The sequence below is a fragment of the Somniosus microcephalus genome, chromosome 5 (genome assembly GCF_052327205.1).
Source record: "Somniosus microcephalus isolate GS21.2 chromosome 5, FLI_Smic_1.0, whole genome shotgun sequence".
NCBI classification, from domain to species: Eukaryota; Metazoa; Chordata; class Chondrichthyes; order Squaliformes; family Somniosidae; genus Somniosus; species Somniosus microcephalus.
The window spans coordinates 153,396,097-153,423,777 of NC_140991.1; the positions used below are offsets into that span (position 1 = coordinate 153,396,097).

General features: G+C 42.4%; 1 protein-coding gene across 1 annotated transcript in view; it reads left to right on the plus strand.

Moving 5' to 3' along the window:
• Nucleotides 1-27,681, plus strand: part of phf14 (PHD finger protein 14) — a 276,564-nt gene that overhangs the window by 46,486 nt on the left and 202,397 nt on the right. Inside the window, exons 9-10 of the mRNA XM_085988375.1 lie at nt 12,554-12,685; nt 22,939-23,107. Coding sequence (XP_085844501.1) covers nt 12,554-12,685; nt 22,939-23,107 — 301 coding nt within the window. The remainder of the gene's footprint in view (nt 1-12,553; nt 12,686-22,938; nt 23,108-27,681) is intronic.

Genomic DNA, 27,681 nt, shown 5'->3' on the forward strand with positions numbered 1-27,681 from the left:
GACACGAGTATAAAATTTAACGCAGAAAAGTGAAGTGATACATTTTGGTAGAAAGAATGAGGAGAGGACATATAGGGGTCGATTGTCAGTGTGCCGTGAGGTGGGCTTTTAGGCATGTGGGGGGCAAAAATCACGAATTCGGGGGTCCCGACACCATCCCGCCCAAAACCCGCCTCCATGTAAGTTTCAAAGGAGGCGGGTACCCGCCCCACACTGGGACCTGCCGACCCGAGGCGGGAAGGGATTAGTGCCAATTAACTGCCTGTTAACAGGTAGTTAACAGGCAAATTTTAGCCTAATCCCTATTTTGAAGGGTGTCATGTGGGATTCCCGATGGCTCCAAACAACGCCAGGTTAGAGGAGGCGGGCCGTCGGGTTGAAGGACTTGGAGGGGTCGAGATGTCAGTGTTCAGGTGAGTGATGGGTGCATGAGTGCAAAGGTAAGTGTGTTTGGTGTGTCTGAAGTGTGTAAAGAAGTTTAAATTACCTGTACTTACCTTAACAGCCTTCCTTCCTCTAGGCTTCGGGAGTCCATCATTCAGCCGGCACAGAAAGCAGAATGGCCACGAGCTGTCAAAAGTGACAGCCTTCAGCTTTCAGTGCCGGCGAGATTTCTAACTGAGTCTGCGTAGAAGGACTCGGGTTAAAAGTAAGACTGTCAGTGTTTGACAGGTTCAAACAGCTGTGAAACACTGATATTTCATCTGTCAACACGTCTTGACAGATGAAATTTCAGTCTGTGACGTTACTTGTTGCCGGATGGCCCTTAATTGGCCTGCTGAGCCTGCTGGGTGAGCTCAACAAGGTCAATCAAGGGAAAATCGCGTGGATTGGCCGCATCTCGATGGAGGCGGGACTAAAACCCGAAAGTTGTAGTCCCGCCTCCTTCCCAACTTCTGAATGAAAATCCAGCCCATAAACTAAATGGTACAATCCTCAAGGGGGTGCACGAACAGAGAGACCTGGGGGAATGTGTGCACAAATTGTTGAAGGTGGCAAGACAGGTTGAGAAAGCAGTTAAAAAGGCTTATGGGATCCTGGGCTTCATAAATAGAGGTAGAGAGTACAAAAGTGTAGAAATTATGATGAGCCTGTATAAAACACTGGTTCTGCCCCAACTGGAGTAGTGTGTCCAATTCTGGGCACCGCACTTTAGGAAGGATGTGAAGGCCTTGGAGAAGGTGCAGAAAAGATTTACGAGAATGATTCCAGGAATGAGGGACTTCAGTTACGTTGATAGACTAGAGACGCTGGGGTTCTTCTCCTTGGAGCAGAGAAGATTGAGAGGAGATTTGATAGAGGTGTTCAAAATCATGAGGGATCTGGACAGAGTAGATAGAGAGAAACTGCTCCCATTGGCAGAAGGGTCGAGAACCAGAGGACACAGATTTATGGTTATTGGCAAAAGAACCAAAGACGACGTAAGAAAAAACTTTTTACGCAGCTCGTGGTTATGATCTGGAATGCACTGTCTGAAAGGGTGGTGGAGGCAGACTCGATCTTATCTTTCAAAAGGGAGTTGGATAAGTATCTGAAGGAAAAAAATTTGCAGGGCTACGGGGAAAGGGCAGGGGAGTGGAACTAGCTGAGAGTCGAGATGGGCCGAATGGCCGCCTTCCGTGCTGTAACCATTCTATGATTCTAAGGTTGGTGATCTTGTTGGTGCTACTGGTGTTGGGCTTATCATGGTCGGATTCTGAGGACCAAGGTGAGACAGTATAAATGACACCCATTCTGTCAATGGTGAGAGTGTTCTTCCAATGAGGTGACACTGGATGGAGACTTTGTTGGAAAGACTTGCAGCCTGCAGAATCTGTGCTGGAAATGGACTGAGCAATAGCTTCTGCCTGAGGAAAGTAATCATCTGTCAGGTGGGAGCTTTTACTGTACATTTGATGCTGTCAAGTAATCAGCTGGAGCAATGGTAAAGGAACTCCTGCCTCAGGTTGACGGATGTGGTTCCCGAGCTGTGTGAATCCCGTGGCCATGCAGGGAAATTTAAATTGTAAGTGAAAAAAGGCTCTTAAGTGCCTGTAAACTACCTGATAATGATTTCAATTGGGTCGCCCGCTGCTGCTGGTCGGGTCGGCTCTGCTATGACTGATGTGCCTGGGGGGAAGGCATGTGAGGGCGGGATGAACCCGCTGTCAAAAATAACAACTTTCCCACCCGACCCGCCAGTGATCGTGCCTGCTACCACCCCGGAAAATTCCGGCCTAAGAGTCTGTCTAGTTAACACAGTTGGTTAAATCCATTCAGTATGACGATGCCCACATCCAGGAACATTGTCCTTTTTATAAAATAAAATGTTTTTACTTTAAAATGTGCATAATTGTGGCTGCCTCTCTAACGTGAGTACCTGTGGAGGAGGAATTCCTGGAGTGTTTACGGGATGGTTTCCTGGACCAATATGTCGAGGGACCAACCAGAGATCAGGCCATCTTAGACTGCGTATTATGTAGCGAGAAAGGATTAATTAGCAATCTTGTACGAGGCCCCTGGGTCGGAGCGATCATAATATGATCGAATTCTTCATTAAGATGGAGAATGAAGTAGTTGACTCAGAGACAAGGGTCCTCAATTTAAATAAAGGAAACTACGATGGTCTAAGGAGCGAGTTGGGTAGGATTGATTGGGGAATGGCACTCAAAGGGTTGACGGTGGATAGGCAATGGCAAACATTCAAAGACCGAATGGATGAGCTACAGAATTTGTTCATCCCAGTTTGGCATAAAAATAAAACAAAAAAGGTGACTCAACCATGGCTAACAAGGGAAATTAGGGATAGCATAAGATCCAAGGAGAGGACATATAAATTGGCTAGAAAAAGTGTAACGTCCGTGTGTAATTGAGACACCGTCTGCAGGAGTTGGTTATAACAGGTGTTTACTGAATGGAGACAAAACTGGAACTACTATACAAAGTTACTACACAGGCTTATATACCGGGGTGGTCACTACTGGTACTGCAGTATACAGGGGCTGCAGAATATAGTTCCTTCTTCAAAGTACATACACTACAATTCCTCCCATTTTAGCTAAACAGTACATAACATTCGATTAATAATTAAATAACATATTTACAATTACAGTTGCTATATACATTAGCTGAAGTTAAGCAATTATAAATTCAGTCTTTGAGGAGGCTTCCTGATTCTGTCTCTTTGGGGTATCAGGTTCTTCTGGCAAAGTTGATTCGGGATCAACGTCGTTGTTTGGTTCGTCTGCTTCCAATATCACCGATTCTGAGGTAGATGCAATTGGTACTTCGGTTTCATCACCAGGTGTATCGGATCGTGGTGTGGATTTGACGTTTTCCAGTGACTCTAGAATCTGGTCAGCACGGCGTCTTACAATGCTCTCTCCAACGTCCACGGTATACATTAGAGGTCCTTGCCGTGTGCAGATCGTTCCTGGCTGCCATTTCTCTGTGCGGTAGTCCCGGGCCAAAACTGGTTGACCTATCTTAAAACTCCTGGTTGGCCTTTCATTCATATTCTGAAACTGCCTGTTCTCCACATCTCTTCTGATGTTTGGCTTAACCAAATCCAAGCGGCATCTTAGTCTTCGATTGAAGAACATCATGGCTGGAGTTTGGTTGGTAACCGCACGTGTCGCATTCCGGTAGGCAAACAAGAAGTTATCCACCTTGTGTTGTAGGGGTATGTCTTCATTACACATTGCCTTGATAGCCTTCTTGAATGTTTAAATGAACCTCTCAGCTAATCCATTGGTGGCTGGATGATATGGGGCGGATGTGTAATGCTTAACACCATTGTTCTTTAAGAACCTCCGGAACTCTTCAGACACAAACTGTGGTCCATTGTCGGAGCAAATCTGTTCAGGCAGCCCATTTCTGGCGAATATGGTTCGTAAGACTGTGATGGTTTTTTCTGTGGTGGTTGATGACATTTTTATTACCTCTGGCCACTTGGTGCATCCACCGCAATTAAAAACATCGAGTCCATAAATGGACCAGCAAAATCAATGTGTACCCTTTGCCATGGAGATGAGGGCCACTCCCATGGATGTAGAAGGGCTTGTGGTGGGGCGTTTTGGACCTTCTGGCATCCTGTACAGCTCTTGGTCATCTCTTCGATTTCTCTATCGATTCCCGGCCACCACACAAATGCTCTGGCTAAGTTCTTCATTTTTACCCCTCCCAGATGACCCTCATGAAGCTCATTGAGCACTCTATCCTTCAATTTGTGTGGAATTACTATTCTGGATCCACACATCAAGGTTCCTCGGCACACTGACAGCTGTTCTCTTCTCGGCGAGAATGCTGGCAACAGTGGTTCGCCATGTGCTGGCCATCCCTTCACCGTTAAATCATAGACCCTGGAGAGTGTCGGGTCATTTCGTGTTTCCTTTTCTATGTTTGCATTCGTCAGACGTAGACATTTGACTATGGTCGAGTGGAATATCTCCACAGGATCCACTGCAGGTGCTTCTTCCACCGTCGGCAACGGCAGGCGCGACAGTCCATCAGCATTCCCATGCTGTTTAGTTCCTTTGTACTCGATGTCATATTGGTGTGCCCCTAGGAAAAGGGACCACCTCTGTAGCCGTTGTGCTGTCATTATCGGGACGCCCTTCTTAGGGTTGAAAATGGAGACAAGAGGTTGATGATCAGTTAGTAGAGTAAATTTCTGTCTCTGCAGGTAGTGATTGAACTTCTTCACCCCCCACACCAGGCTGAGGGCCTCTCTGTCAATCTGGGCGTAGTTACGCTCGGCTGCAGTTAACGAGCGTGACGCAAAAGCTATCGGCCTCTCTGAACCATCAAGGGATTTATGTGACAGTACCGCTCCAACGCCGTAGGGAGAATCATCACACGCCAGTCTTATCAGTAGTGATGGGTTGTAGTGAGCCAATACTTCTCTTGAAGTGATCAGGCTTTACACTTCTGAAAGGCCCACTTACATTCATCGCTCCATTTCCATGCTACTCCAGTTTGTAGCAGGGCGTTCAATGGGTGCAGAATTGTGGACAAATTCGGCAAAAACTTATGGTAGTAATTCACCAATCCGAGGAATGACCTCAGTTGCGACACATTTTCAGGGGCTGGAGCCTTAACTACCGCTTCAATTTTGTCAGGGGACTTATGTAACCCCTCTTCATCAATCACGTGGCCACAATACGATATTTGTTTCTTAAAAAACTCGCACTTGGGTCGATTGGCTCGTAGCCCATGTTCTCTTAGTCTAGTGAGCACCTGCTCTAGGTTGGCAAGGTGTTCACTGTCATTTTCACCTGTCACTATGATGTGGTCCAAGTAACACTGAGTCCCCGGAATCCCTTGCAGGACTTGTTCCATCGCTCTTTGCCATATAGCCGGAGCTGATGCAACTCCGAATACCAGTCGATTATACTGGTAAAGACCTTTGTGAGTGTTTATCGTGAGATATTTCCTAGAGGATTCTTCAACCTCCATCTGCAAATATGCTTGCGCTAGGTCAATTTTTGTAAAACGTTTCCCTCCAGATAGTGAGGCGAAAATACCTTCTATCCTCGGAAGAGGATACTGTACTGTGTGAATGACTGGGTTCACAGTCACCTTGAAGTCCCCACAGATGCGAACCTTCCTTGGCTCCTCAGACTTATTGTTTAACGTTTTATTCATGACAGGAACGAAGGGTGTCGCCCACTCGCTCCAGTCTACCTTAGTTAGCACGCCTGCATTCTCCAGATTCTCCAGCTCTGCCTCGACGGCTGGGCGAATTGCATATGGTACCGGTCTTGCTTTGAAAAACTTGGGAATTGCATTCTCTTCTATTTTTATCGAGGCGGTTACGCCTTTAAGAGTTCCCAGTTCTTGTTGAAATACCTCTTTAGCGTTAGCCAAGATTTTTGACAATCATCCAGGTGTGACGTCATCATCCTTTTTACCAGCCACAGTCAGTGCCTGAATGGAGTGCCAGTCTAAACTTATCTTTCTGATCCATTCACGTCCCAATAACGGTGGTCCACCATCTTGCAGTATGTACAGATACAATTTCTGTATTTCCTTGTTGTTGTATTCGACAGGCACCCTTATTTTCCCTCTGGGGTATACTTTCTGCCCCGTATATGTCTTCAAGACAATGGATGTGTCTTTCAAGGGTATGTGTGAGAATAGCGGCTCGTAGTCTCGTCGATTCATGACGGTCAGGGCTGATCCTGTATCCAATTCCATTTTGACTTGGGACCCTGCTATCGTGAGGGTGGCCCAAATGGTTCGGTGATCCTCTTTTGTGATTACGTTGTGTAGTTTGAGACAGCTTAGTCTCTTGTTCCCGGATTCACTATCGCTCTTCTGGTCTTCGGAACTACTGTCCATCATCTTTTGTACTTTCCTGTACTTTTCCTTAGTAGCCTTTTTGTTGTCGTTAGTCTTCTTCCCGGACCTGCAAACTCGTGCAATGTGTCCCATCTTTCCGCATTGCCTGCATGTTTTGTCCTTGGACCAGCAGTCCTTCTGGTCATGGGTTGTTCTGCCGCAGCGATAACATTTTTCAAATCCCCGTGTCATTTCATGGGTGCCGTATTCCTGTGGCTTTTGCTGTATTTCCGCTTCTTCCTTTGCTGCTGCTTCGTACGATACTGGCACGCTGAAAGCCTTATCTAGCGTCAGCTCTTTCTCTGAGAGTAACCTCTTCTGGGTTCCTTCACTCAGGAGTCCACAGACAAATTTGTCCCGTAGGGTATCTGCCAGTCCTGCTCCGAACTGGCAGTGCTTTGATAGCTTGCGTAGTTCCGTAAGGTAATCAGCATTGCTCTCATCTTTATGCTGATTTCTCTTGTGGAATTTAAATCTTTCTGCTATCAGCAGCGGTGTAGGATTTAGGTGTTCCCGTAGGATATCAACAATTTCGTTAAAACTCTTCGCCATCGGTTTGACTGGAGTGATCAGGTTCCGCAATAGGCCGTACGTTCTTGCGCCCATTAAGTTTAGTAGTACCGATGTCTTTTTCTCATCGGCTACTTCATTTGCCTTGCAATATACTTCGACTCTTTCCACATACGTGGTCCAGTCTTCTATTGCATTATCGAAGGCAGTGATATTGCCAGTCTTCGGCATCTTGGAGATCTAAGATGGCGCCTCCCGCGCTTTGCCTTCTTCCCCGATTGAACAAAATGGCGCCTCCCGCGCTTTGCCTTCTTCCCCACTGGATTAAGATGGCGCCTCCCGCGCTTTCTGTCTTTTCCGCTGCTGCTAGCGCTGTTGCTGGCGTTTTTATGCCTTGATGGCGATGCCCTATGGTCTTCGCGCACTTCCCCCCCCCCCCCCCCCCCGTGCTGCTGCCAACGCCGCTCTCCGCGGTCCCCGTGGCAAACTGCAGCTCCTCGCGGCTTTCTGCGCTTCTAATTTCTTTTATTTTAATTACTGTTCCCGTCATCAGAGCAGACCCTATGGGAGACTTTCCTCCCTCTTCTCGGGTCTGTACACTGCCCGGCTTCGTAGCACCGGCCGCGCCCTGTGTGCTCCACCCTCTCTCCTCTTCCCGACAACGCTGCTCGGCCCCGTTGAAAAGCCACCCGATCGAGCTCTAGCCCGCCGCAGCCCAGGAAGGATCAGTGTACTACCTGCCACCAGCCCGATTAGCTGGAACACCATAGACTGGATAACCAAGCCCAGCTCTCGACAGCATCTCCTGCAAATCTTCGAATTCGATGAATCAGAGTGTGGTTGCCCACGGTCAACGCCCGTTTCTTCTGTTTGTTTTTCTTTCTGGATTTCTTCCTTCTGGCCTCGACCTCTAACAACTTCGCTTCAGGGATGGATCCCTGTGAGGTGGTGCAGAACTGTAGGTAAGTTCGGATCTGTTCGTCGCCAATGTAACGTCCGTGTGTAATTGAGACACGGACTGCAGGAGTTGGTTATAACAGGTGTTCACTGAATGGAGACAAAACTGGAACTACTATACAAAGTTACTACACAGGCTTATATACCGGGGTGGTCACTACTGGTACTGCAGTATACAGGGGCTGCAGAATATAGTTCCTTCTTCAAAGTACATACACTACAAAAAGCAATAATCCTGAGGATTGGGAGCAGTTTAGGAGTCAACAAAGGAGGACAAAGGGATTAATTAAGAAAGGGAAAATAGAATATGAGAGTAAGCTAGCAGGGGAACATAAAAACTGACTGTAAAAGCTTTTATAGATATGTGAAGAGAGAAAGATTGGTGAAGTCAAGCGTAGGTCCCTTACAGTCAGAATCAGGGGAATTTATAATGGGAAACAAGGAAATGGCAGACCAACTAAATACATACTTTGGTTCTGTCTTCACAAAGGAGGACACAAATAACCTCCCAGAGATGTCGGGGAACATAGGGTCTGATGAAAGGGAGGAACTGAAAGAAATCAGTATTTGTAGGGAAATGGTGTTAGGAAAATTGATGGGACTGAAGGCCGATAAATCCCCAGGCCCTGATGGTCTACATCCTAGGGTACTTAAGGAAGTGGCCCTAGAGATAGTAGATGCATTGCTGATCATCTTCCAGAACTCGATAGACTCTGGAATGGTACCCATGGATTGGAGGGTAGCTAATGTTACCCCACTATTCAAAAAAGGTGGTAGAGTAAAAGCGGGGAATTATAGACCGGTAAGCCTGACATCGGTAGTGGGGAAAATGCTGGAGTCTATTATTAAAGATGTAATAGCAGAGCACTTGGAAAGCAGTGACAGAATCGGACAAAGTCAACATGGATTTACAAAAGGTAAATCATGCTTGACTAATCTACTGGAATTTTTTGAGGATGTAACTGGTAAAATAGATAAGGGAGAACCAGTGGATGTGGTGTATTTGGACTTTCAGAAGGCTTTCGATAAGGTCCCACATAAGAGATTAGTGTGCAAAATTAAGGCATATGGGATTGGGGGCAAGGTATTGACTTGGATAGAGAACTGGTTGGCGGACAGAAAGCAAAGAGTTGGAATAAACGTGTCGTTTTCCGAGTGGCAGGCAGTGACTAGTGGGGTACCGCAAGGATCGGTCCGAGGACCCCAGCTGTTCACAATATATATATTAATGATCTGGACGAGGGAATTGGATGTAATATCTCCAAATTTGCAGACGACACAAAGCTGGGTGGGAGGGTAAGCTGTGAGGAGGATGTCGTGAAACTCCAGTACGATTTGGACAGGTTGGGTGATGGGCAGAAACATGGCAAATGCACTATAATGTGGATAAATGTGAGGTTATCCACTTTGACAGGAAGGCAGATTATTATTTGAATGGCAATAGATTGGGAGAAAGGGGAAGTGCAGAGAGACCTGGGTGTTCTTGTGCACCAGTCGCTGAAGGTAAGCATGCAGGTGCAGCAGGCGGTTAAGAAGGCAAATGGTATGTTGGCCTTCGTAGCAAGAGGGTTCGAGTACAGGAACAAGGATGTCTTGCTACAGTTGTACAGGGCCTTGGTGAGACCGCACCTTGAGTATTGTGTGCGGTTTTGGTCACCTTAACTGAGGAAGGACGTTCTTGCCATGGAGGGAGTGCAGTGAAGATTCACCAGGCTGATACCTGGGATGGCAGGAATGACGTATGAGGAGAGATTGTGTCGATTGGGCTTATACTCACTGGAGTTTAGAAGATTGAGAGGGGATCTCATCGAAACCTATAAAATTCTGTCAGGTCTGGACAGACTAGATGCAGGAAGGATGTTTATGATGGCCGGGGAGTCCAGAACCAGGGGTCATAGTCTAAGGATAAGGGGTAAGCCATTAAGGACTGAAATGAGGTGGAACTTCTTCACCCAGAGAGTGGTGAACCGTTGGAATTCTCTGCCACAGAGGGCGGTGGAGGCCAGTTCATTAAATATATTCAAGAAAGAGTTGGATATATTTCTTGAGGCTAAAGGGATCAAGGGATATGGGGAGAAAGCAGGGACAGGGTACTGAATTTGGATGATCAGCCATGATCTCATTGAATGGCGGAGCAGGGCCGAATGGCCTACTCCTGCTCCTATCTTCTATGTTTCTATGTTACTTGTCTTCTGGGCATCAACGGGTGTGTGATGTTACTGTGACTTGCAGCTAATTTATACTGAATCCTCTAAGAGATTTCTTTGAAATGCCATTTTTTTTCTGTTTTTTTACTTTAAAAATGTCTTCTATTATAAACCACCCTGGTTAAAACAGTAGGTTGGTGACGTATTCTCAGCCTCTGCCAATGCTACTTTAGACCTGCATTAGTGTAGCCTATAGTGATATCCCTCTTCCACCTAACCTTCACACATTATATTACAATAATGCATTGATGAACTCAGCAGCTGGAGAGTGACAAGGCATGAATCCACATGCTACTACTCCATGGTGTTAGACTTTGTGCTGACTAGTGCTATATATAAATAAAACTCAGCAACCACTTCTGGATAGTGAAAGTAACAGCACTGTAATGGGATGTATTCTGATCTAACAAAGCATTTCTAAATTGTGTTTACTAAAATATTTTTGAATTAACTGTGCCATACTTTACGCATTTCCAAAGACATTGGGGTGGGGGGGAGGGGTGGGGTGGGGTAGACTTCCTCAGAGCTTCTCCCGCTCCGCTACTGTGACTTTGGTGGAAACTTAATTTGCGCATGTAAACGGAGTTTCTGTCACACTTTTGACCTGTCGCAGCGTGACAGTAGTGGTAGGAGTACCACCGCACAGTCCTTCTGGAGATGAAGTCCCGTCTTCAAACTGACGACATCCCCCATCGTGTTGTGTGGCACTACAACATGGGTAGTGAATGGGATAGATTCAGAACAGGTCTAGCAGGTCAAAACTGGGCATCCATGAGGCACTGTGGGCTATTGGCAGCAGCAGAATTGTATTCCACCACAATCTGTAACCTTATGGCCCGGCATATCCCTCACTCTACCATTACCATCAAGCCAGGGGATCGACACTGGTTTAATGAAGAGTGTGGACAAGCATGCCGGAGCAGCAGCAGGTGTACCTAATAATGAGGTGCCAATCTGGTGAAGCTTCAACACACGACTACATGCATGCTGAACAGCGGAAGCAACATGCTATAGACAGTGCTAAGCGATCCCACAGCTAATGCTTAAAGGGAACTTAGCTAACGGTCCGTGAACATTTATCTAATAGCGATCATAATATGATCGAGTTCATCATAGTGTTTGAAAGGGAGAAACGCCAAACAGCTACTAAGATTCTAGATTTAGGTAAGGCTGATTTTAATGTGATGAGACAGAGACTGTCCACAGTAAACTGGGCAAATCTGTTAATGGGTAAAATGACAGATCAGTCGGAGGTGTTCAAAAAATAATTTAATGTGATACAGAACCAGTTTATACACCTAAGGGGCAAGAGCTCTACTTGACCAAAAAAACAGCTATGGATGACTAAAGAGGTAAGGGGCAACTTAAAACTAGAAGAAAAAGCATACAAAAATGCAAAATCTAGCACAAATTCTGGCAACTGGGAGAGATACAAAGAGCAACAATAGATGACAAAACAGATAGTAAGAGCGACAAAAAGGGAGTATGAAAAGAAAGTTGCAAGGGATATCAAAATCAACACTTTTTTACAGTTATTTTAGGAAAAAGTCAGGAGCAATGTGGGCCTCTTGAAAACTGATAACGGTGATATTGTAAATGAAAATAAAGAAATGATGGACATGTAGACTAATTACTTTGCGTCAGTATTTACAGTAGAGGAAGAGCATAGCATCCTGGGCATCCCCAGGAAACTAATATTGAATCAGGAATGGGTTCTCACCAAAATTAACATAAGCAAAATAACTAATGAAGAAAATAATAGCACTAAAGCGTAACATCCCCAGGATCAGATGGTTTCCATCCCAGGGTTTTAATGGAAGTAGGTGAGAACAATGCAGATGCCCTAACAATAATCTTTCAAAGTTCTCTCGATTCGGGAACCATTCCTGATTGGAAAATTTTGCATGTCACGCTGCTATTTTAAGAAAGGTGAGACGGGAAAACCAGGGAATTATAGACCAGTTAGCCTTACATCTATTGTCGGGGAAATTACTGGAGTCTATAATTAAGGATAGAGTGACTGAATACCTTGAAAATTCTCAGCTGGTCAGAGAGAGCCAGCATAGATTTGTAAAGGGTAGGTCATGACTGACGAACGTGATTGAACTTTTTGAAGAGGTGATTAAAGTAGTGGACAGGGGAATGTCTATGGATGTTATTTTTTATGGACTTCCAGAAGACATTTGATAAAGTCCCTCATAAGAGACTGTTAGCTAAAGTTGAAGCTCATGGAATTGAAGACAAATTATTGGCCTGGTTAGAAAATTGACTGAGCAGCAGGACACACAGAGTAGGCATAATGGGCAGGCATTTTGATTGGCAGGATGTGAATAGTGGTGTCCCGCAAGGATATGTGTTGCGGCCTCAACTATTTACTGTGATTGTAATTTACAGAGTTTTAAACCTGATCAGCTATATTTTGTTACTTGTGCTGTTATTAGAGCATTTAATCGCTTGTTCAACTGAGAGTATTGGGGCATTATGTACTGGTAAATTGGTGCTATATTGATTAGAGTTAATATTTTGTGATGAAATGGTTTTATTATTTTTATTTGCAGCTGTGGAATTTGTAAGAAGAATCACGACCAACACCTTCTTGTCCTGTGTGACACTTGCAAACTCTATTATCATCTTGGCTGTTTGGACCCACCCCTCACCAGGATGCCCAAGAAGACCAAAAATAGTTACTGGTAAGAATCTTTCAAAAAGATACACCATAATATGAACAGAATACTGATATTATTAATACTTGATATACTGGGTTTAAAAATCTAAAGCCTCGGAGACACAGGCTGCAAACAGAAATACTGGCTTCTGAGATAGAGATCAGTTGTTTAACAAAGTTGTAAAAACCAAACAAGCTTTGAAATGGGAATTAGTTAAATATACTAAAACAATTACCCTATTGAAATGCCAGTTTGGCGCTTCCGAAAGGTCTAGAGTTTGGAGGGAACACAATGAAAATGCCCAGTTTAAGGTGTTACCAGCTAACACATTGAACAGAAGCACAAACATTAAAAGAGGCAAGTGCCTTTGAAAAGATGTTATCAAGTAAAAGAAGCACCTGCTGGTCAAATAGTTTTTATGTTAAACTTGGAAGACAGGAAACACGATTAAATATGCAACCAACTGAGATAGCTAGAAATGCATGAACCACCCTAGTTGAAGTGTCTTTAATATATACATAGTAAATATGATACAAACAAGAACACTTTGAAGATATGACTTCAATAGAGACACCAAGCAATTACATTGTGTTTGTATTGAACTTGGAGCAGTAAGGAGTCACAATGACTGCTAAAAACCAGTAAAGCCAATATTAAGAATTGAATGAAAGAATTTTGTAAGAATGGCATCAAACAGAAACCATAGCTGTCATTGTTTTTATGATGGTTTTTGAAACACCTAAAGGTAGAGACATAATTATGCATGCAATAGTTGAATTGACAGTAAGATAGAAAGCATTCAAAAGAGAGAATGAATAAAGACAATTAGCTGACATCAGCAGAGAACTTCAAAGAATAAACCACTGCAAAAAGGGTATAAAAATAAGAGCCTTTCAAACAGAAAATCAGAACTCGCTGAACGGGGCAAGCGTTTCTCAACTTCACAGGCATGCTCTGTAAGTTTTTAACTGAGTCTCGGGTAATCAAAATAATTGATTATGGTGGATGTTCTGGAATTTAGAGATAAGTAAGAAATGTAGAAATGTAATGAAGTAAAGATTTGAAAATAAGGATCTCTGAGAAATAAGAAAAGTAAACTATCTGTATTTTGAATTGTTAATGTTGTGACTGATTCAACAGCTGTTAAATGAATGTCGTCTCTTAAATAAAACTATATATTTTTAGAATTGTCTCAGAGTAATTCTGTATAAACTCGCGAACCCAATTTCTGTACACTCTTTTGTAAGGAGTTGCAGAATTCTGGGGGGTATTCCGGACCCTCATAATATCCAGAAGGTTACAGTCTAGTTAAACTTATTAAAAATGCTATCTGGAGGACGGTAACATCTTCAGTCGTTCCTTTCCTTTAGGGAGAGATAGCCTGAACCTTTAGACCCATTTAAGCGTCTTATGGAATTCGGCTATCTCTACCTTAAGTTGAAGGTGAACATCTGGGGAATACGTCTGATCTGGGGTAGCCCGAAAGGGCTAGGACTTGTAATTATCCCTTCAGTATCAAGTGCCGATATGTAAAACTTTTACAACAGAAGATGAAAATCTCTTAGAGTGGCCCATTAGCTCAAGTGGTAGTGCACTGAACTCTCAACCCAGTGGGTCACCAGTATGAAACCCAGCTTTGACCGTTATTTCAAGTTCCCCGCTCTGATTGCACAAATATTACCATTTCTCTGCTTGGCCGCTAGATTAAGTGCTACTTGGAAGAAGGAAAACTGTTAGTAAACAACTGTTAATGGCAGTCCAGAAGATCACAAGATAATTACAGACGAGGAAGGCCATTTGTTCCAAATTAGCTCATTCATCCACAAGCTCCCTACAGTCCTCAATACAGCATGCAATTGTTTCTCAAATGCATCCAGGATTTTCGCCTCCATTACTCCACTGAGCAGTCCAGCCTAAGTGCATGAAGAAGAACTTCCTTATATCAGTCCCAATGTTACCTTTCATTTGTTTGAACTTGTGCTATGCTCACAGTTTAATTTAAAGTAATATTTCAGATTTACTTTTTCCATACCATTTACTGTCAAGTGCTTCTATAAGATCTTAACTTCTACAAGCTAATTACAACTGTAGAAAATAAATTGTTGGTGTATTCAATATTTTGTCCATAAACAGTAGATCTTACAATTCACCATGAGCAATGCCAGAGAAGATCTGGAAGAACATAAGAAATAGGAGCAGGAGTAGGCCGTTCGGCCCTTCGAGCCTGCTCCACCATTCAATGAGATCGTGGCTGATCATCTACCTCAATTCCACCTTCCCACACTATCCCCATATTCCTTGGTTCCCTTGGTATCCAAAAATATATCAATCTCTGTCTTGAATATTTTGGAGATAGATTTAGTAAATCTTCTATGATGTTGCTCAAAATAAGTTAAGAACCAGTGTCTCACTTCAAATACCTCCCCTTCACACAGTGTAACTTTCAACATTGTACAAACTATAATGATTAAAATCTGCACCATAAATGTACTGCCTTTTATGTATTTTCTGCATTCAATGCCACCACATTACCTGCTCACTAGCAATACTGTTGCAGATGCCCCACACCTTGGCCTTGATCTCCTGATGGTGTTCTCTGGTCAGTTATGGAGCAGTGTAGCGATTTAGGTAAAGATAAGCAGAGTGTGACAGGAAGGTACAGAGAGTTTCATGGTAATACTGCATCAGCGAATAAGGTGAAAGCAGGTAATTATGGTAAAAAGTTAAAATTAAAGGCTCTTTATCTGAATGCACGAAGCATTTGTAGCAATATAGACAAATTAGTGGCATAATTAGAGATAAATGGGTTTGATCTAATAGCCATTTCAGAGACGTGGTTGCAAGGTGACCCAGGTTGGGAACTACATATTCCAGGGCACTTGACGTTTCGAAAAGACAGGCAGAATGGGAGAAAGGATCTTGGCTCGGAAGATCAGGAAGTAGAATTAGTATGGGTGGAGATACGAAGATCTTGGCTCGGAAGATCAGGAAGTAGAATTAGTATGGGTGGAGATACGAAGATCTTGGCTCGGAAGATCAGGAAGTAGAATTAGTATGGGTGGAGATACGAAGATCTTGGCTCGGAAGATCAGGAAGTAGAATTAGTATGGGTGGAGATACGAAGATCTTGGCTCGGAAGATCAGGAAGTAGAATTAGTGGTTAGCACTGTTGCCTCACAGCGCCAGGGACCCGGGTTCGAATCCGGCCTCGGGTAACTGTCTGTGGAGTTTGCACATTCTCCCCGTGTTTGCGTGGGTTTCCTCCGGGTGCTCCGGTTTCCTCCCACAGTCCAAAGATGTGCGGGTTAGGTTGATTGGTTATGATAAAATTGACCCTTAGTGTTAGGGGGATTAAATACGTGGGGTTACGGGGATAGGGTGGGATATGTGTTGGTGTAGGGGTTACGGGGATCGGGTGGGATATGTGTCGGTGCAGGCTCGATGGGCCGAAATGGCCTCTGTCTGCAATGTGAGGTTTCTTTAAAAAAAAAAAAAAACATTAGTATGGGTGGAGATACGAAAATCTTGGCTCGGAAGATCGGGAAGCAGAATCGGTATGGGTGGAGATGAGAAATAATAAGGGGTAGAAAACACTGGTGAGAGTAGTTTATAAGACCCCAAACAGTAGCTATACCGTTGGACAGAGTATTAATCAAGAAATAATAGGAGCTTGTAACAAAATTAATGCAATAATTGTGGGGGACTTTAATCTTCATATAGACTGGGCAAATGTAGTCTAGAGGACATGTTCATGGCATGCATTCGAGACAGTTTCCTAGAACAATATGTCTTGGAACCAACCAGGGAACAGGCTATTTTAGATCTTGTATTGTGTAATGAGACAGGGTTAATTAGTAATCTCATAGTAAAGGATCCTCTGGAAAAGAGTGATCATAATCTGATAGAATTTCACATTGAGTTTGTGTGAAATACTTAAGTCCGAAGCTAGACTCTTAAACTTAAATAAAACCAGTTACATAGGTATGAGGGGCGAGTTGGCTGAGGTAGATTAGGAATTTAGATTAAAAGGTATGACGGTAGATAAGCAGTGGCAGACATTTAAAGAAATATTCCAAAATTCTCAACAAATGTACATTCCATTGAGAAATAAAAACTCCATGGGAAAAGTGATCCATCCGTGGCTAACTAAAGAAGCTAACGATAGTATTAGATTTAAAAAAAGAGGCTTAAAATGTTGCGAAGAATAGTAGAAGCCTGAAGGTTGGGAGAGCTTCAGAAGCCTGCAAATGATGACCAAAAAATTGATAAAAAGGAAGAAAATATGAGTGAGCTAGCAAGAAATATAAAAACGGATAGTAAGAGCTGCTACAAGTATGTAAAATGGAAGAGAGTAGCAAAAGTAAGCATTGGCCCCTTAGAGGCTGAGACAGGAGAAATTCTAATGGGGAATAAGGAAATGGCAGACTTTAAATAAATATATTGTATTTGTCTTCACAGTAGAAGACACTAAAAGCTTACCAAAAATAGTGGAGAACCAAGGGCTTAATTAGAGTGCGGAACATAAAGTAATTAAGATCAGTAGAGAAAAAGAACTTGAGAAACGAATGGGACTAAAAGCTGACAAATCCCCTGGACCCGATGGCCTACATCCTAGGGTTCTAAAAGTGGTGGCTGCAAAGATAGTGGATGCAATGGATGTGATCTTACAAAATGTCCTAGATTCTAAAACGGTCCCAGCGGATTGGAAGATGGCAAATGTAACCTCGCTATTCAAGAAAGGAGGGAGAGAGAAAACAGGGAACTACAGGCTAGTTAGCCTGACATCAGTTGTTGAGAAAATGCTGGAATCCATTATTAAGAAGTGATAACAGGGTACTTAGAAAATCATAATATGATTAGGCAGAGTCAGCATGGTTTTATGAAAGGGAAATCGAGTTTAACAAATTCATTAAGTTTTTTGAGGATGTAACGAGCAGGATAGATAAAGGGGAACCAGTGGATGTAGTGTAAGAAGTCACACAACACCAGGTTATAGTCCAACAGTTTTATTTGAAATCACAAGCTTTCGGAGCGCTGCTCCTTCGTCAGGTGAAGGAGCACCTGACGAAGGAGCAGCGCGCCGAAAGCTTGTGATTTCAAATAAAACTGTTGGACTATAACCTGGTGTTGTGTGACTTCTTACATTTGTCCACCCCAGTCCAACACCGGCATCTCCACACAGTGGATGTAGTATATTTGGATTTCCAAAAGGCATTCGCTAAGGTGCCACATAAAAGGTTGTTACACAAGATAAGGGCTCATGGGATTGGGGTAATATATTAGCATGGATAGAGGATTGGTTAACGGACAGAAAACAGAGAGTAGGGATAAATGGGTCATTTTCAGATTGGTGGGCTGTAACTAGTGGGGTGCTGCAAGGATCAGTGTTGGGGCCTCAGCTACTTACAATCTATATCAATGACTTAGATGAAGAGACCGAGCGTAATGTATCCAAGTTTGCTGACGTTACAAAGCTAGGTGGAAAAGTAAGCTGTCAGGACACAAAGAGCCTGCAAAAAGATATAGACAAGTTAAGTGAGTGGGCAGTAAGGTGGCAGATGGAGTATAATGTGGAGAAATGTGAGGTTATTCACTTTGGTAGGAAGAATAGAGAAGCAGAATATTTTTTAAATGGTGAGAAACTATTAAATGTTGGTGTTCAGAGAGATTCAGATGTCTTTGTACAGGAAACACAGAGTTAGCATACAGGTAAAGCATGCAGTTAGGAAGGCAAATGGCCTTTATTGCCAGGGGGTTGGAGTACAAAAGTAAGGAAGTCTTGCTACAATTGTACAGGACTTTGGTGAGCCCACACCTGGAGTACTGTGTACAGTTTTGGTCTCCTTATCTGAGGAAGGATATACTTGCCTTCGAGGCAGTGCAACGAAGGTTCACTAAATTGATTCCTGAGATGAGATTGTTGTCCTATGATGAGAGATTGAGCAGAGTGGGCTTATACTCTGGAGTTTAGATGAATGCGGGATGATCTCAATGAAACATATAAAATTCTGAGCGGGATTGACGAGTAGATGCTGAGAGGTTGTTTCCCCTGGCTGAAGAGTCTAGAACTAGGGGTCATAATCTCAGGATAAGGGGTCGGCCATTTAAAACTGAGATGAGGAGGAATTTCTCACTCTGAGGGTTGCGAATCTTTGGAATTTTCTATCCCAAATGGCTGTAGATGCTGAATTGTTGAGTATATTCAAGGCTGGGATGGATAGATTTTTGGATTCTAGGGGAAATCAAGGGATATGGAGATCGGGCGGGAAAGTGGAGTTGAGTTCGGAGATCAGCCATGATTTCATTCAATGGCGGAGCAGGCCCAAGGGGCTGTATGGCCTACTCCTTCTCCTAATTCTTATGTTCTTATTTCCTTTTCTTGGGCTCAAGTTCTGTTTAATGATTGAGGTGTCCAGTGGCTGACATGTATTGTCCACTTCAAGCAGCAGCTGGCTCAGCCAAAGAAACGTGATGGATTTTTAGTTGGGTCCTCATTAAGGGAGAGGACTGCTTGAATCAGAAGGTGCATGTCAGTTCCTATTAATTAGATCTGGTAGAGTGCATTGGGTTGGATGGAGTTGGTGGTTGGAAAATTGAAGTGATCGGAATTTATAAATTGTTCAACTTTTTTGTGTAGTTTTGTTATTTTCAGAGCTATTTAATCTGCTGGTTGTGTGATGGACTGTGATGAAGTTTCAAATTCCCACATTGGTTGACCCCTTTTCACACACTTTCCCTCACAGTTCCTCAATAAGGCAGTGAAATAATGTTGGATAATCGTAAAACTCAATTTTTACACATACAGAGACACAAATATTTTATCATGTAGATAGATTTGTGTATTCCTGTTTTTTCCTCCGCTTAAGTCTCAATCACCAAATGGTGTTTGTCAACTGAAAGGGCAGGTAGATAACCTGGTTCCAGGTTTCTGCCAGTACTGTACTGCTCTTTAACACCACTGATACTATGTTCTGTTTTTATATATCATTACCCTCCCCATGCATCTGTGAATAACCATGAACAATCAACTAGCAAACATATACAAAAATCAAGTGAAGGAGGAAATTTTGTTTGACGAGGCTAAAAATGGGTAAAATATTTAATCATACAATGAGATGGGGAGAAGCGTGTCATGGGGAGGTCTTTTGAGACACGGAGCCTGATATTCCGATCCCTACGGGTGGTTACGCGCTGTGTACTCACCCGTAGGGACATCGGAAATGCTGGTTTCAGGCATGCACTGTGCATGCGCTGGAAACCGGCATTTCCGACCTGTCAAGAAAGCTCTTGACAGATCCTCCGGCTGCCCGGGAGAAGGGCTTCTGCAGGTGGAGAGTTCCGCTTTTTGGAGACCCTCCGCCTGCAGAAAACACTTAAAATTCTTGCGCCTGGTAAAAGCAGGCGTAAGGCCTGCTTTTACCAGGATAGGAGTTGAAAAAAGTTTAAAAAAAAAAAAAAAAATTCACTGATTTATCATTCAAAAATACTTTTTTAAAAAAGGTAAATTTATTTTTAGCCCCGTTAAAAACTTTAATTATTTTTTTCAAAAATGTAAATTTATGTAATTTCAAGTCATTTTAAAAGTGATTTAAAAAAATTTTATTTGAAGTTTTACTATGTTTTGGGGGTGATTTCCATTCATATATTTGACAGGTCTTCCTGTCAAATGTATGAAGGGAGATTCCCTTCTGTGATTGACTCCCCATGGCCCACGTGATCTCAGGGACGCTGCGAACTACATGCGCCCCTGGGATACGTGGGCCCTGCGCACCGGCAGTTTGGAGAAACCCAGCATCCGGACTGCGCCTCTCGGGAGCCCTCAGGTAAGGGCGCAGATTTTTCCAGATCGCAGCCCTCCGCGCGCGGGAGGCCTGCAATCGGAATATCTGGGCCATGACGTGCGGAGTTGGCTGGGGGTGTAGAGTCGGGCCTAAAGCCCATTTACAGGGAAATTAAACAATCAAAATATATTTTACAAGGGATATTTCATGGATTTATTTCTTGGAGAAATGTTAGATCAGTTGTATATACTTGGCTGCAAAGTATGCCACGTGAAGTTTTACCTTGCTCAATACCTTAATGCTGCTATAGATGATTGTGTATCGCAGTGTTTTACAAGACCATGTCTGACGTTAGGAATCATTTTGTGCCTGTTCAAACTGAGCATTAGTAATACAGATTAGTTATTTGAAAAATCTAATGGCTTTAAGTTAAATTTAGGCATGTGTGAAGGAGCAAGTCATTGAATAATGAGAGTCAGTGTTGCTTTAAACTCATAAAACTTACAACCAACTGAATAAATTAATAGAGTATTACAGCATAACAATGCTCTTGTCTCCATATTTTGCTGATTACTTATAAGGTTCCAGATCTCCTGTGGTCTAAATAAACATCTACACAGTCATATTTTTGTATACTGTATACAAATGAGCTGTTGATGCTGATCCTGAGAATTTTTTTCTTTTTTTCCATTCACTTTTATTAAAAGAAAACACTCGATTCGATTTTCCTGAAGCTGTCGGGAAGAAGGCGGGACTACAACTTTTGGGTTTTAGAACCGCCTACATCGACGTCCGGCCAATCCGCGCGATTTTCCCTTGATTGACCTTGTTGAGCCCACCCAGCGGGCTCAGCAGGCCAATTAAGGGCCACCTGGCAACAGGTGATGACAGACTGCAATTTCATCTGTCAAGAGTTCTTGACAGATGAAATATCAGTGTTTCACTGCTGTTTGAAGCTGCCAAACACTGACAGTCTGAGTTCTAACATGAGTCCTTCTGCACAGACTCAGTTAGAACTCTCAGCAGCACGCAAAGCTGAAGGCTGTCACTTTTCACAGATCGCAGCCGTTCAGCTTTAAGTGCCAGCTGAGTGATGCGCTCCCGACGCCTATAGGAAGAAAGGCTGTTACGGTAAGTACAGGTAAGTAAAAGTTCTTTACATACTTTAGACACACCAAACACACTTACCTTTGCACTCATGCACCCATCACTCACCTGAACACCAACATCGCGACCCCTCCAACTCCTTCAACCCGACGGCCCGCCTCCTCTAACCTGGCGTGGTTTGGAGCCGTCGGGAATCCCACACAACACCCTTCAAAATAGGGATTAGGCTAAAAACTGCCTGTTCACTACCTGGGCACTAATTCCTTCCCGCCTGGGGTCGGCGGGTCCCAGTGTGGGGCAGGTACCCGCTGCCTCTGAAACTTGCGTGGAGTGGGGTTTTGGGCGGGAATTCGGGATTTCCCCCCCCCCCCCCCCCCCCCACACGCCTGAAACCCCGCCTGACGGCTCCAGGAAAATCTTTGTTTTAAACTTGAATTTAATTCTTTATTTATACCCATCCTCATGACATTATTTATAACCATCCAAATACTTGACAGTAAAGTAAATCTTAGTGTATTGGTGGTAATGTGCGCTAGGTGAATACAAATTCTATTTTGTAGAACTGGCATCTGTCCTTGTTGTGAATTTCATGCTTGAGCTGTGCTCCTGATCACCAACTTAGGTTTCACTTTTAATTAGTCTGAGCACACTCTGCAAGATAAGATTATTGTAGAGAAATTGAGTTTTATTGATTGTTCTTTTTCATCTTTGTTGTGTCTTTATGAATCCCTTTGGAGCGTAATGGAAAGTATATAAATGTCTAAAGCTATCCTAAAAGCTGTGATTCTTTTGAAAATTCCCAGCCCTTTTCTTTGTGGTTCATGAGATTTTAAGACATATTTATAAGCTAGGCATGATTGAATTTGTCATGGGCCTTGACCTATTTGAAGATACACAATTTATGTCCCTGTTAAGAACCCTCAAGGGGAGAAGTGTCATCTTTTAGTCTTTTATGTAGTTCATTTAGTTCTGAATCATTGAGTGAATTTCTGTTCACTCATACTTCAGCTCTGTGTTAAAGGCAATTGACCAGCTTCCTGATAATGTTTTTCCCCCATTTCAGGTAGGTATGAAATGTGCTTTTTTTGTCAGGATACTCAAAAGACTGTGTGAAATGGAAATGAAAAATGCATCGATAACTGTGGCCTGCTCACGCATTGAGCTTGTCTTGCCAACTGCCAGCTTTGCAGTACAGTATTGAGTAAATGTTTGCAAGGTAAAAACATGTAACCCAATTGTCATCAGTAGGGAAGCTTGATGGATGGCAGCACTTGGCCCCAAGCGAGACCTCTGTAACCTAATGCTAAAACTCCATGCAGAAAGGTTATGCAATTTTACCATTTTTTTTCTTGGTCGCACACTCTGCTGCTAATCTATTCTGTCCTACAGGCAGTGCTCAGAATGTGACCAAGCAGGTAGTAGTGACTTGGAGGCAGACATCACCATGGAAACTTTACCAGATGGGACCAAGAGATCAAGGAGGCAGATTAAGGAGCCTGTGAAATTCACTCCATTGGATATTGTGATTGAACCAAAGAAGATCATGAACAAAAATATGGTAACTTAACCCCTTTTCCTCTATACCTGTACTGCACCTTTCCAATGCCATAAGTTATGATAGAGGTTATGCAATGATATAATCAGTTTATTCCAAAGTTATAAAAATATTTCTACTGGGTGGGAAAAGCTGCTTATTCAATGTTTGTCATGTATTCTATTTATCCAACACACAAGAAGGAAAGAAAATAGGTGTTTTAAATACATTTTTGATGTGGCTAATACTTTTTTTTAAATTCTGACGCAGGCGTCGAAATTTCTTGAAGGAAATCTGGAATTTAAAATCGAAAATATTGTGTGTGTCTTACAGAAGGGGCAGTAGGAACTGGTTGGAGGATTCCTACAAAAGTAGCAGTAGTGTTTGGTGTGTGATGTGCATTATCCTGCCAAAACTGTTAAGAGGAGAAATGGGCATTATGGGACCTGTTGGTTAAAAATGAAGTGCCAGTTTCTCCCTTTATTTTTCTTCATTATCAAAATTGTGGACAGTATCCCAAGTTTTACATAATCACATTTTAAAATATTTGTTAAAAACTCCAATATTATCCTCACCAATATAATGTTACATTGAGTGATGAAACACATATCTGCTATGTTATTTTAGAGAGCCATACTAATCCATGTGAAATGGGGAGAACTCAAGTGATTTGGCCAGAGCTTTAGATGTGTCTTTATACTGTTGGCACAGTTTTTGAAGCTCTGCTTATGGAAACCTTACAATTGTGCTCTTAACCTACACCATGCTGGGGTGGGGGCTGGGAATGAACATTACACAATCTGGAATTCCATATGTGTAAGCTTTAGTTGATGTGATTCATGTTTTGTGCTTAGGGTCCTCTGTGGCTTACATACTTCCTCCAGTGTTGGTTACAACCCTGCTCAACTTTCAGATTATGAAACTGCTCAACATTGGAAATAACAGCGTAATGTTGCATTTAAAATGCCGCTACTGTTCTGAAGCACATTTGTGCAATATGGATTCCAGCTAGACAGAACTGCAGTTCTCCTGCCCAGGAGAGAGTGCTACACGTGTGATTAGCAGGACCATCCACATTGTTTCAACTTTTAAATTAGCACTAGGTATGTCTAAAGAGTGTCCAGGAGGTCCAAGGAACCTTGTATGCATTCTTTAAAACATTGTTTTACACTGCACTCGAGTTACACCCCATGCATTGCCAAACCCAAACGGTATAAGAACCAGTTCTTCCAGGAGTCTAGTATCACTTGATTCCAGAATCAGGTTAGCCCCGACACTGGATTTATACTGCAACTTCAGGGCTTCACAGTGATGCTAAAGTTGCAGTATTAACAGACTCTAATGAGTAGAAGTCTTCAATACTGTTATCACTGCCTTCACAGGTACTGCCTGATGCTGGGACCCATGAGCTCATTACCAGTCAGGATCTGTACCAAATCCACAACAGGAGCAGTTGGCTTTGACCAACAAATCTTCCCATTGATATACCTCTGGCAAATACAAAAGTTGTTGACCAAGATATCTCCTCCTAGACTTTCTGAAGGATTATTTTAGTACAATCTCTTCTGTTACTGTAACATTTTCACAGCATGCTGGCTTGCTATGTACAGAAAACCACTACTGTGGCACCTTCCAATTCTAGTATTAATTCACAAGAAAGGCTTTTTATTGATTTTTGCCTAACACTGCTGACCCTACAGTACCAATAAACTCCTAGAGCCATTTTTTTTTCCAGAATGGCTGGATGAATACTCTATTCTGTCCAATGAGCAGGATGTCATTAGTGGGGAGCAGACTGTATAAGCTTTCAGGAAGGATCATCAGCAAGAGGAAACTATTCCTCAGCATTCCTGTACCTAAGAATCCACTCACATCCCTCTTGATTACTATAATTCCCTCATAGTTAAACATCTGTAACTTCATCTCCACCACTCACAATGTTGGAGAATCTGGGACAGTTTGCCACCTTCACTCAGTTCTTGCCACTTAGGAAGATCAGCCAATTCAGCAGAGTCCATGGAACCTTGAACCTCCAACCTGGAGGGTTCAGATACTCCTTGCTATAAGTTGAGCTATTGGAGGAACATGCTTACACAGAATTATTATTGTTTTTTCAGTTACAGACAAAGTACATAAAATCCCTATTGGGGACAATGTGTTTGTTCCTCCAAAAAGTTGATAACTGAGAAAAATGATTTAAGTGCACAGCTTTGGCATCTTGTTCAACCTTGAGCAGCACCCTGTATGCTATCGATCATCAATACTTCGAAGACCCACCTCTGCAATATTGCCCACTTCTACCCCTACCTCAGCCCTTTCTTTGCTGAAAGCCTTATTGATGCCTTTGTCATCTCTACCTGGCATGACATTTACTGTATTTTCTTACCTTCATTTGTGAAGCACCTTGGACTTTTTAAACATGCTATGCAAATACTTGTTGAATTAGAAGATTCATAGACTCTTACAGGAGAAACTGACCATTTGGCCCATCAAGTCTGTATTGGCAGTTTTCTCCACATGAGCCCCGTAGTCTGAAGGCAACTTCCTTCTTGTGCCCTACATCTTTTTAATATTCCTTTTCAAGCATACATAACATTTCCTTTTAAGAGAATTTATGGAATCTGCTTCAACAATGGTTTGTGACAGAATTCACTTTCCTTTAATTCTTTTTGTGATTAATTTATACTAGCAGTGTGCCTTACAAATGAGATTGGCAATGTACCCAGCTCGCTGTGTCAGGTATATAGATAAACCACCCAGATTATTGCAACAGCAGAATAAACTTTTGTAGATAAAGGCCATTACAAATAATATACAAGCCACTGAAGTGTTACATTACTTCATTGTGGGCACTTTCAATGGAAAAGAATATGTTTTTGAAACTCTTGAAGGAAGAGGCAGTTGTTTACTTGTTTGAAATATGTTAGTCACGCCAGCATTCTGTGGAAAGCACCTACTGAATTTTCTTTCAAAGATAACTGTTCTGCAATGGTCGTAAAGGGAATTGGCAATCCAATGTACTGTGCCATAAGAGTGGGAAGAAATGGTTTCATGTTTGTAGTCATATATGTTTAATCCCCGAACTTGACCTCCCTTCACCCAAGCTGAGGAAAGGAATTTCAATGGGCGAGTGATGTAAATTCACTTTCATACAGATCCTAGTGAATCAAATAAAAGAACAACATAGGTGGAGAGTTGGGAACATGCCACATTGTTTAGGAAAATGATGCAGAATGAATCAAAACTTGAATAAGATTCAGTTTATTTAAAATAAAAAAAATTTGATCACTCCTTAAGTGCTGTAATGATAGTGTTACCCTGTGTCTCATTTCAGGATTTTTTTTACTTTTTCCACAAAGGATTGGGGAGAGGGGGGTGCTGTTTCGTTTAAGGGTAGTGTTTTAAAGAAAAATATATTCACACAAATTTTAAAAAAGGCATCAAGACATAAGGTGGTAATGGACTAAGTTTTGATGTTGTTTTCCCAAAGAATGTAAATGCCAAGCAATGTTTTGTCTTGGCATTGCGAAACACCTCAGATCCACTGTGTTGGGAGGTCCCTGGTCTCAGGCATTTGGCTGGGGTTGTCTGGGCTCTCTGCTGGAGTTGTGGACACAGGGAAATAAAAAGATAGAGACACAGGCAGTCAGGATTTTTAAAACAGAAAGTTATGAGAGCAGTCGAGTCCAGCATAGGCTGCAAGAAAGTTAGCATGCAGGGGAATAGTTAAGTTATTTTGTTTAAGTCAAACAAGACAACTTACTGATGTGGGGGAACGTAGTATGTTCATTATTTTGTAATTTTACACAAAGACAAGTTGCAAGTCTGATTGTAATTGTTCTGTATATTCATTTGCTGTGAAGTAAAGCAGCTTAATAATTCATAGCTGGCCTTGTCTTACATAGTGTTTGCTCAGACTGCCTTTGAAAAGATTGGAGACGTACATGAGGACATGTATGAAAGACACGAATATTCAGTCCAGATTACAAGGGGGTTTTATTGTTACATCCCTTGTTTGCGCTATCATATAGTACGGGCACACTCCTAAACCTAACACACTCAGATCACTTACAGGAGTAATTAGCAGCACTGTACCTGAGAGGATATCTAAGGCAAGACCCTAAACTTGCAACATCCTCCAATTAGGGATAGGATTCGAGATTTTTGGAAGAGTTTATTAATCTAGATAAGAGTACCCGTTTTGCATTATAGATATTGAGAAATACTGTTATGAACAATATAATAATCAATAAGAATGCCTGATTAAGACATATGCTTACCAGTTTCACCCCCATTTAGGAATTATCTGCTCAAAAGATGATCAATTTGAACAATTCTTTAACAATGTGTGATTCTCTTTCAAATACTGCATGCAACAAGGAGAAAGTGAAAAGTATAAAAATAGTAACAAATTTCTATTAAGGAGTGCAAATGAGAAATAATCACCTTGGCTTGTAGTTATGTAGTGGAGCAGTCAGTTGCTGTGGAAACGATGGCCATGTTATTTTTAAATTAAGCTCCAAATGGCCAGATGTGCATTTTGAAATGCTGAAAATGTGGTACATAATAGCTTAATCCAGTTCTACTTAGAAATTTAT